Consider the following 10,634-nt stretch of genomic DNA (forward strand, 5'->3'; position numbering starts at 1 on the left):
ACACACACACACACACACACACACACACTCGCGTGCGTGCGACAAGTGTTAATTTCTAGCCGCTGGGCCCAGGACTCGAACTGCGGTCAACTACGTGGGGAGTCCAGTGACGTGAGCATTACACCATCTGCTGGTCCCATCCATGCTTATTTGTTCCAAACTTTGTTTATTTACTGAGAGGGAGAGAGACCAGCATCTCCAGCAAGGCCTTCACAGCACAGTCCACCACCAGCCTCAGCCAGTCCCTGTCTGGGCATGTGCACACACCCAGTGTGCACGGGAGGGCCCAGGATGTGAGCGGGAACATTTCCATGTGAGTCTGGGTATCATCACCTGGCCCTTTTGCTTATCTATTCTTTTTTTTCTTTTTTTTTAAAGAACTTTTAAAAACTTATTTCTTGGGACCAGCAGTTGGCGTAATGGCTATGTCGCTGGACTCCCATGTAGTCGACCACGGTTCGCGTCCCGGATCCAGCGGCTTGAAACTCACGCCGGGGGGTGTGTGCGCACATGCCCAAGATCCTGAGAGGAGAATGGAGGAGAAGGGATTGCGGCATGACCATCCCCCCGGGGGGTGATTTCTCAATTTCTGTCTCTGTGTCTCTCTCTGTCTGTCTGGTGAGTGCAAGTGCCCTATAGCAAAAACCTCTTCAAAAAAAACCACAAAAAAACCTTATTTCTTTACTGCCAGTGGGCACAGACACTTGCCAGAGGTGGGGGGAGAGGGGAAGCCCCTCCTACTGGGAGTGGTCGCACTGTGTCCCTTTGCCTCCATTTCTCCATCCTGCCAGGATTTGGGGGCATGCACGCACATGCTCTTGGTGAGTGTCTATTTTTCCTTTTTAAAGTTTTTTTTTTTTTTTTTTTCCCATAGGGAGTGTGCACTAGCCAGAGAGAATGAGAAGGAAAGTGGGAAATCACCTCCCTGGAGGGATGGCCATACCATAATCCCTTCTCCATTCTCCTCCTGAGATTTTGGGCACATATTCACACATACCCAGTGTGATTTTCCTTGAGAGGCTTTTGCTATAGGGTACATGTGCTTGTCAGAAAGACAGAGATAGAAAGCAAGAAATTACCCTCCCCCACCCCCCAGGGGGATGGCCACGCTGCAATCCTTTCTCCTCCATTCTCCTCTCGGGATCTTGGGAATGCATGCACATGTGCCCAGTGTGAGTTTAAGTCACTGGGTCCGGGACTCGAACTGCAGTCAACTACATGGGAGCCCTAGTGTGGTTTTCAAGCTGCCAAGTCTGCGACTTGAACCATGGTTGTCCGTGTAGAAGTCCAACGCCTGGACCACCACCTGCTGATCCCGGCAAGGTTTTCAAGCTGCCAGGGCTGGGATTTGAACCATGGTTGGCCATGTGGGATTGGGCTCCCTTAGTCACTAGGGCTGGCCCTGTCTGTCTATTCTTTAGGCTATTCTTGCTTAAAGAGACACTACAGCAAAGAGGACATGGCGAAGGTAGAAAGGGAGTTTTTTGTTCCTCATAGCACTTTCCACTGTTGAAATTATCTTTATTGTTCGCCTGATAGGGGTCGAACTTCCCTGTCCCCTCCACCCCCCGCAGAGTGTAAGCCTTGTGAGAACCCCACCCTGTCGCTCTTATGTACCATGGTGTCCCAACACCCAGCACAGTGCCTGTGGGTTGGGAAGCTCCCTTGACCCTGTGTCCTATAATCTTGCTATTTTCAGTTATAGATTTCTTTTAAAAATTATTAATTTAATTTATTATTATTATTTTAATTTGCAGAGAGAGACAGAGAGAGAGAGAGAGAGAGAAAGAGATGAAGAGGGAAAGCGGGAAAGCAAGAGAAAGAGATGAAGAGGGAAAGTGGGAAAGCAAGCTGTCAGGTCTGGGCCTCAAACCACAGTCAGTCATGTGGGAGTCCAGTGCCTTGACCACCATGCCACTGGTCAGCCCTTCAGCTATGAATTTCATTAATTTTTTTTTTGATAGATTTAATAGCTTTTTGTTTTTTACATAGACAGGTGTGTCATCTGAGAATGCTTTTATTTCTTCCTCTCCAATCTGTTTATCTTTCATTTTTTTCTTGTCTTATAACTAGGACTTTCTCCACAAACATTTGGAAAACAGTCCCATAGCCACATAAGAAATACAGTTACAGTGTGTCTGGATTCCCAGATTCCCAGACCTCCTTGAAGTAAACCCAGGGCCGAGGAGGGGAAATGCTAAGCCAGCCTGTTATGCTGCCCTCACTGGTGGGGGAGAATGGGAGATCAGAAGCTTAGAGGACCCCCAGGGGACCCCGCTTTGCACCCAGCGGTGACTCCTGGGTTGGCGCTCCCCGTGGCCTCTACCCTTTCTGTATTTCAGAATGAGCTTCTCTCTTGGCTCCAACATGGGGCATAGTTGGGTGGGTGTTTGGGAGTTTGTGGTAGGTGGGGCAGAATGACAGAGGGGAGGGCTGTGTCCCTAGGGACTCGAGGCTGGCCTCTCTCTTTCAGGAACAGTTTAAACTCTGGGATCTGGGCTCAGGGCAGGGAAGAGTGCCAGTGTCCTGCAGGGTGGCAGGGTGGGCTGAGGCTGCAGCAGGTCCTCCAAGGACTGCATTGTAAAGTCCACACTGGCCTGACTGGGATGATGTCCACCTCTCGCTTCTTTTCTTTTTTGGAGAGGTTTTTGCTATAGGGCGCATGCGCTCGCCAGACAGACAGAGAGAGACATGGAGACAGAAAGCGAGAAATCACCCCCTTGGGGGGAAGGTCACACCGCAATCCCTTCTCCTCCATTCTCCTCTCAGGATCTTGGGCACGCACGCACACGCGCCCGGCGTGAGTTTTAAGCCACCGGGTCCTGGACGCGAACCGCGGTCGACTACATGGGAGTCCAGCGACATAGCCATTATGTTAACTGCTGGTTCCCAACCTCTCGCTTCTTAAGAGCAACACCTGCTACGTGCCAGCCAGGTTCCTCAAATGTCAGTCAGAGTGGAAGACTCAAGAGAGAGTCTCTGTCAGGTTTTCACTATACAGATGGGGAAACTGAGGCAGGGGCATTGCTGATTCAAGAACCAGGTCTTGGGACCAGCAGTTAGTGTAATGGCTATGTCGTTGAACTCCCATGTAGTCGACTGTGGTTTGAGTTCCAGACCCAGTGGCTTAAACTCATGCCGGGTGCATGTGCGTGAGTGCCCAAGATCCCAAGAGGAGAATGGAAGAGAAGGGATTGCAGTGCCTCTATCTCCCCTTGGGGGGTGTTTTCTTGCTTTCTATCTCTCTGTCTCTCTCTGTCTTTCTGGAAAGAGCACGCGCCCTATAGCAAAACAAAACAACAACAACAAAACAGCAAAAACCTCTAAAATAATTAATAAGATAAAATAAAGAGCCCAGGTCTCTGTGGGGACAGGACATGCATGCCTGGTGTCCAGGGCCAATGAAATGTGAGCAGCAGTATGTCATTCTGGGCAGGAGCATTTAAGGTGGGGCATGATTTTCTGTGTGCTTCTCCCGGGCTGGGTCAGACCTTGAAGTCTCATTTTGAGATGGTGACGTCATAATGTGATGGTGCTTTTGGATGACCACCAGAGTCCCCTTCCCTGTGCAGGAGGGAGACTGAGCCCCTGCTGTTTGAAGCAGCTGAGCTCACTTGTTAACACGGCAGACCCGCCCTGTGCTGAGCGGTCAGGCAAGGTCAGCTAAATCCCCCAGCCTCGCTTTCAGTAATGGGCGCTCATTTCTGCCCAGCTGAACTTTCTCAGAGAGGTTTTGGGGTTTACCTGGGAGCATGTCGTAGGTGGGCTTTGTGACGTCTGATGTCACGAGGGACTGTGCCTTAATTCAAGGGACTCCGGGGTCACCGGCTTCATGTTGGGACACAGTCTTAGGCTTGGCTAACGGGTGTGTTCCCTTTGGCAGGTGGCCCTCCCCCGGGCGGCGGTGCCCCCTGGCACCTTCGGAATGTCCTCAGTGACTCAGTGGACAGCTCGGACGACGAATTCTTTGATGCTAGAGGTGAGTGATCCCCACCCTCACAGCACCGGCAGGGTGGCCTTCCCAGAAGCCCTGAGAGGGGCATCGCAGCTGGGGGTTCGTCCCCCTCCTCACTCTGCCTTGGTATTTGCAGTTCCGCACTGCACTTAGCCAGTCGGGGAGTGCCTTCAGAGTGGGGCTTGGAGTTCATCCAATCACTCCTTGAAGGATTTGCCAAGCCCCTGGTATCGGGGGTCTTCAAACAGATCACAGGAAATGAGGATTACGAAAAAGCTCTGCATGGGTTTACAAAGTTCTTTTGCACCGATTCAAACTGGTACTTCCGTTTTATTTTTCTCCATGGGCTGGGAGCTGTACTAGGTGCTGAGCACACGGCAGTAAACTGCTGGCACGGTCGCTGCCGTCATCAAGCTTACGGTTCTGTGGGAGAGGCCAGTTTCAACAAGGGCAAATACCATTCCAAGCGGGGAACGGTGCCGGTGCCGTCAGGTAAAAGGCACGAGCCGGTACTGAATGACGCCTCATTCAGTGTGGGTGGGGAGGTTGTTAACATCCTCTCTGCAGAGCTGTGGGTAGGAGCTGGCCAGGTGTGGAGCAGAAGGAAGAGCTTCTCAGATAGGAGACGGCAGGTGCAACGGCCCTGGAGTAGGGAATCCTGGGAGCATTCCAGGAACTGAACGAAGGCCATGTGGCATGGAGGTGACAAGCCGCATGGAGGAGAAGCTGCGCCTATGATCCAGGATGGGACTTTTTAAAAAATTTGCTGTAGGGCCCATGTGCTCACCAGAGGGAAAGACAAAGTGAGAAATCACCCCTCAGAGGGGATGGCCACACCACAGCCCTTTTCCTCCATTCCCCTTTTGGGATTTTGGGCACTCACACAAACGTGCACAGCTTGGTTTTCAAGCTACTGGGTCTGGGACTCGAACTGTGCATTGGTCTATCTGGGATCCAGCCGCCTTAACCACAATGCCACCTAGCTAGCCCTAAGGTCAGCCTTCTGGATGGGAAGAGAGCCAGTGTTAGGAAGACTTTGCCGGGGCGGGGTCAGGGAAGTCAGTCTGCATGGCAGCTCATCGCTGCAAATGCCCAGACCTGGCAAGGGGCCCTCTGAGTGCCGTGAAAGGGCCTTCAGATGCGGTGGGCATTTCAGGCTGAGACACCAGCAGAGGCGAAGGCTCAGGGTGTGAGTGTGCTGGGCAGGAGTGGGGCCGGGGGAAGGGGAGTCAGTCTGGAATTTAGGAGAGGTGACCCTCTCCAGCCAGGCTCAGCTGGGCTGGGTGGGAGTTGGGGAGCAACACGAGTGACTTGGCCAGGAGGATGGTTCCAGCTCCCACTTGGCCCGCTTGGCCCACTCTGGGAAGCCGCCATATGTAGGGTGTTGGCTTAGTCCTGGGACACGCTGGCTTTGAAATGCTGGCAAATGAGGTCTTGAAAGAGAAATAGACAGTGTGCTGAGAAGACATCTGGACCCAGAGCAGGACCCTTGGGATGTGTCTCAGCCTTGCCACCCACTTGTTCTGTGAGCTTGAGCGGAGCTCGTCTTGTCCTGTCCTTTCCTTTCCTTTCCTTTCCTTTCCTTTCCTTTTTCTTTTCTTTTCTTATTTCCTTTTCCTTTTCCTTTTCCCTTTTCCCTTTTTTCTTCTCTTCTCTTCTCTTTTTTCTTTCTTTCTTTCTTTCTTTCTTTCTTTCTTTCTTTCTTTCTTTCTTTCTTTCTTTCTTTCTTTCTTTTTCTTTTTCTTTTTCTTTTGCCATAGGACATATGTGCTTGCTAGAGAGAGAGAGAGACAGACAGTCAGTCAGTCAGAGAAAGGGAAAGTGAGAAATCACTCCCCCTGGGGGAATGGCCACACCACAGTTCCATCTCCTCCATTCTCCTCCTGGGATTTTAGGCATGTGTGCACACATACCCAGTATGATTTTCAAGTCAGGTTCTTGGGCACGCATGCACATGCGCCCGGTGTGAATTTAAGCTGTTGGGTCCGGGATTCGAACCATGATAGACTACATGGAAGTCCAGTGACATAGTCATTATGCTCACTGCTGGTCCCCCGGTATTAGGTTTAAACCGCCGGGTCTAGGACTTGAACTATGGTCAACTATGTAGGAGTCTAGTGATGTAACCATTACACCATCTTCTGGTCCCTTGTGCTGCTCTTCTACCTTCTCTGAGTCTCGGTTTCCCTGTCAGTTCCGTGCCTCCCAAATTGGTGACGAGGCAGGCTGGGTGATTTTCAGGGAAGTATGGCTGGGAGGTGGGGAGCTGTCCCAGCTCGAGCCTCCCGGATTCCTAGCCCTGGGCTGAGACCCTCCCTCCCCATGCCACCCCTCAGCCAGCCCCCTTAGGGCCCATTTCTCGTCTCCCATTGGCATCCAGTTGGAGTGGCTGCCAGGGCTGTTTCTCCATGGCAACTAACCCACAGTGTGACAACAACCACTTCAATATTTTGACGCTTAGAAGACTTTTATTTAAAATATTTTTGCAGTTCATCAGGGCTCTGCGCTTCCAGCTGACAGCCGTGGTATACTGCGGGTGGTGTCTGTGAGCGGGTCAGCTGCACCCCTCGGTCCCTGCTCACCTGCTCTCCTCCACGGCCCCTCTCTGCCATGCCACTGGCCCATCCCTCACTCCTCTTACTAGTGGACCCACCTCTTCTCTCCTTTGCTCGCATCTCTTCCCCCTCCTCTTCTCTGCCTTCTCTCTGCTGTCCCAGGTTCTCCGCCCTCCAGTTCTCCTTCCCCACCTTCCCCCTCAGTACTCCCTTCGGATCCTGCTGTCTCTGCTCTCTCCTCCCTGCTCACCCCTGCCAGGGCATCTGTACCCTAAATGGCAGACCCTCCCCACCAGCTGCCAGGACCTTTTCTGATTTTCTGGCCCCAACTTCCTTTCCGTCCCCTGCAGCATCCCTGAATAGGCCTTTGCACATTTTCTTGATCCACAAAGGTGAGAGGGGGAGCCACCTTCTCTTTCCCAGGAACCGGGTCTAGCCCAAGCCAACCAGCGCCGTGTTGCCGGAGCCAGGCATGGCTGTCGTTCTCTGTCTGCCACTCTCTGGTGCAGGAGATGTTAAGCAGGGATCACTGTGTGGTCCGTTTCCATAGCAGCCTGACCTTGGGTGTGACCTCGTTGGCCACCATGAATGCCCAGTCCAGTGGTTCCTCCATAAGTGGAGCTTTCACAGGAGCTGAGAGGCGATCCCTCCCTGAGGCTCCTCAGAGACCAGCTGCCAGCAGCCAGCAGCCAGCTCGGGCTTCCCGCTGCTCTGGGTGTGGCATGGCCTCATGGTCGCCCGGGCTTCTTCCCATCCTGAAAGCCCCTGGACTGTACCTCCTCTTCTGCCATAATTCCCGTTATAATCCCTGCCCCTGCCCACCCCAGCGGACAGGAACATGATCAAAGGGATGAGAGACGCAGGGGCACTTAAACTGGAAGGTGCCATGTTGCCGGGTGTGGGCTCTGAGCAGGCCTGTGACCCTGTGCAACCTCCTCCACCTCAGAGCACTGAGAAGAGACCTAACATCACACCTCCGGGGGTTGGGGGGCTGGAACCCAGTTAGTGAGCAGGTCACTCCGTTGTCTTTGGCTTGCCAAAATGGGGACCTCCTTCCCGCCCTAACTGCCACCAGCAACACGCATGGCTCAGCTGGGGTTTATCTGAGGATGAGCGGCCCTCAGAGCTCGTGGTCTAGGAGCAGAGGGAACGCAGGCTCTGGGGGCTCTCGCTGTGTGTCTAAGGAACAGAAGGGATTGGGTGAGGCGGGCAGGGGTGTGGAGCTCTCTGGGGCCATACAGCCCCTGGCAGGATGGCAGCTCCTTCTGCCGAGGTGGCAGGCCTGGGTTTTGACGTGGCCGATGCCTCTGACTGGATGTTGTGTGATGGTCTATGGGGGTCTGGACTCCCAGACCCCAAAGAAGTGCCACTCCCCTTCCTGTCAATAAGTCACAGGAGGGGCCAGCAGGTACCGTGGTGGTTAAGGGACTGGACTCCCACCTAGCCAACCGTAGTTTGAGTTCCGGACATGGTGGCTTTCCCCCTCCCCTTTCTCTATCTCTGGTGAGTGTGCATGCTCTATAGTCAATTATTTTTTTAAAAAATGAATTACTTTATTTAGCTTTATTTATTTATTTAAATTTGACCAGAGAGGGACAGAGAGAGAGAGAGAAAGAGAAAGTGAGAAAGCCAGCTGCCAGGTCCCAGTCTTGAACTGCCGTCGGCCATGTTGGAGTCCAGTGGCTTTAACCACCACACTACCTGCCAGCCCTGCTCTATAGCAAATTAAAAAAATAATAAGTAAAGTTAAATAAATAATTATTAAAAAAACATAAGTCTGGGAACCAGCAGTTAGTGTAATGGCTATGTCGCTGGACTCCCATGTGGTTGACCGCGGTTCGTGTCCCAGACCTGGTGGCTTAAAACTCACGCCAGGCACGTGTGCATGCGTGCCCAAGATCCCAAGAGGAGAATGGAGGAGAAGGGATTGCGGTGTGACCATCCCCCCTGGGGGGTGATTTCTCGCTTTCTGTCTCTATGTCTCTCTCTCTCTCTCTGTCTGGCGAGCGCACGTGCCCTATAGCAAAAATCTCTCTCTCAAAAAAAAAAAAAAAAAAAAAAAAAAAAAAGACCACACACAAAAAAACAAAAACATAAGTCACAGGCTATCCGGGGGCCATAGCCCAGTTCCCCTGAGCTGGAAAGGTGCAGAGTCAGGGACAGCCCAGCATGGCCAACGGATAGGTGACTGTAGACTCAGACCGTGTCAGAATGAGGAGACCCTCCCCAAGGTTTCTGAGTCTGACATCCCTGGCCTATTTAACGGACTGGGAAACTGAGGCCAAGGAAACTTCTCAGGGCCACGGAAGGAGGCAGAGCCGGCACTAGAATTCAAGCTCGTTTATTTATTCATTCAACAAACATTTACTGAGCGTCTGCCCTATAAGGCCAGGCACTAACCTAGGTGCAGGTGATGCAGGAGCAGACGAGCCCCATCGTAGCCCTCGCGGAGCCTGCAGCTAAATGACGGTGGTAGGTGACCGTGGACAGGCAACAGACGTGCAGATAAATTAGTGAGAACTGCCACAAACAAAGGAGCATAAAGGATCATCACCGAAGAAGATATCTGAATGGCAAATAGCCACATGACTAGGGACATGCAAATCCAAACCTCTGTAAGAAACTGACTGCGGTTCGAGTCCTGGGCCCAGTGACTTTCTCCCTTTCTCTCTCTGGCGAGCACACATGCCCTCTAGCAAATTAAACAAAATAATAATAATACATCAAATTAAAAATTTTTAAAAAAAGGAAACCACAACATACTTACTGGAATATTACTTGAGATGACTGACCAGGATGGTGAGGTACCAGGATGGTGAGGTATCACAACTTTCTGACTTTGGTGGTAGGAATGGACGACAGTACACCTTTTTTTTTTTTTTTAAGAGCTTTTTGCTATAGGGCGCGTACGCTCGCCAGACAGAGAGAGACAGAGAGATAGAAAGCGAGAAATCACCCCCCAGGGGGGATGACCACGCCACAATCCCTTCTCCTCCATTCTCCTCTCAGGATCTTGGGCACGCACTCACATGCGTCTGGTGTGAGTTTAAGCCACCGGGTCCAGAACGTGAACTGCGGTCGACTACATGGGAGTCCAGCGACATAGCCATTATGCTAACTGCTGGTCCCGACAGTGCACCATATTTGAAAATGTGTTGCAGGTGCTTAAAAATGAATCAAACTTACCTACCATGTGACCTAACCTTCCCATTCCTAGGCATTGCCCAAGAAAAAGAAAGCATGCATTCATCTAAAGACTTGTCTGTGCGCATTTAGGGTCGCTTTCTTTGTCATAGCCCCGAACTGAAAGCACACCAAAGATACTCAACGAGTGAGTCAATAAACACACTGTGGTACGATGGGAAGGAATGGCCTGCTAGTTTATGTACCCCTGTGGCCGGATCGCAAAGTAAAGATGCTAAGTGAACGTATCCGACCAACACGGAGCACATACGGTGTGATTCCATTCACATAAAACTAGAAGATGCTAACTCGTCTGTAGTGACAGAAGCAGATCACCTGGGGATGGGGACTGGAGGGAAGGAGGGATAAAAATGGGTGGGAGAGGGGCCAGCAGGTGGAATTGTGGTTAAGGCACTGGTCTTCCACATGGCTGATGGCAGTTCAAGTCTTGGATCTGGGGTCTTGAGAAGCATTCCGGTGTGTGTGTGTGTGTGTGTGCCCAAAATCCCAGGAGAAGGATGGAGGAAAGGGAACTGTGTGTGGCCATCCCCTCGAGGGGGTCATTTCTCACTTTCTCTCTCTGTCTGGTAAACGCGTGTGTCTTATAGCAAAAACCAACCCAAATCAAAACAAAACAAAAAACAAAACCACAAAAAAACCCAAGGAAACAATTAAAAAAAAATGGGTAGGAGAACACTTCTTGGGGTGACAAGGACTGTTCACTGTCTTGATTAGGGTGGTAGTTCCATGGTTATATATAAGCAGTCTCCCAAAAATGGGATTAAAGTACTAGTTGATTTTGGTGCCCACATTTTTTTGAAATACAAAGTTTTTTCAGAAAATACATTTTTTTTTTTTTGGAGAGGTTTTTGCTATAGGGCGCGTGCGTTCACCAGACAGACAGAGAGAGACATAGAGACAGAAAGTGAGAAATCACCCCC

The 10,634-nt window shown here is 51.3% G+C and overlaps 1 protein-coding gene across 1 annotated transcript in view; it reads left to right on the forward strand.

The window, feature by feature from the left end:
• Positions 1-10,634, forward strand: part of PITPNM3 (PITPNM family member 3) — a 104,129-nt gene that overhangs the window by 1,423 nt on the left and 92,072 nt on the right. The window contains exon 2 of the mRNA XM_014582790.1: positions 3,884-3,979. Within this exon, the coding sequence (XP_014438276.1) occupies positions 3,884-3,979 (96 nt within the window). The remainder of the gene's footprint in view (positions 1-3,883; positions 3,980-10,634) is intronic.

This window comes from Tupaia chinensis, unplaced genomic scaffold (genome assembly GCF_000334495.1).
Source record: "Tupaia chinensis unplaced genomic scaffold, TupChi_1.0 Scaffold143814_1, whole genome shotgun sequence".
Lineage (NCBI taxonomy): Eukaryota > Metazoa > Chordata > Mammalia > Scandentia > Tupaiidae > Tupaia > Tupaia belangeri.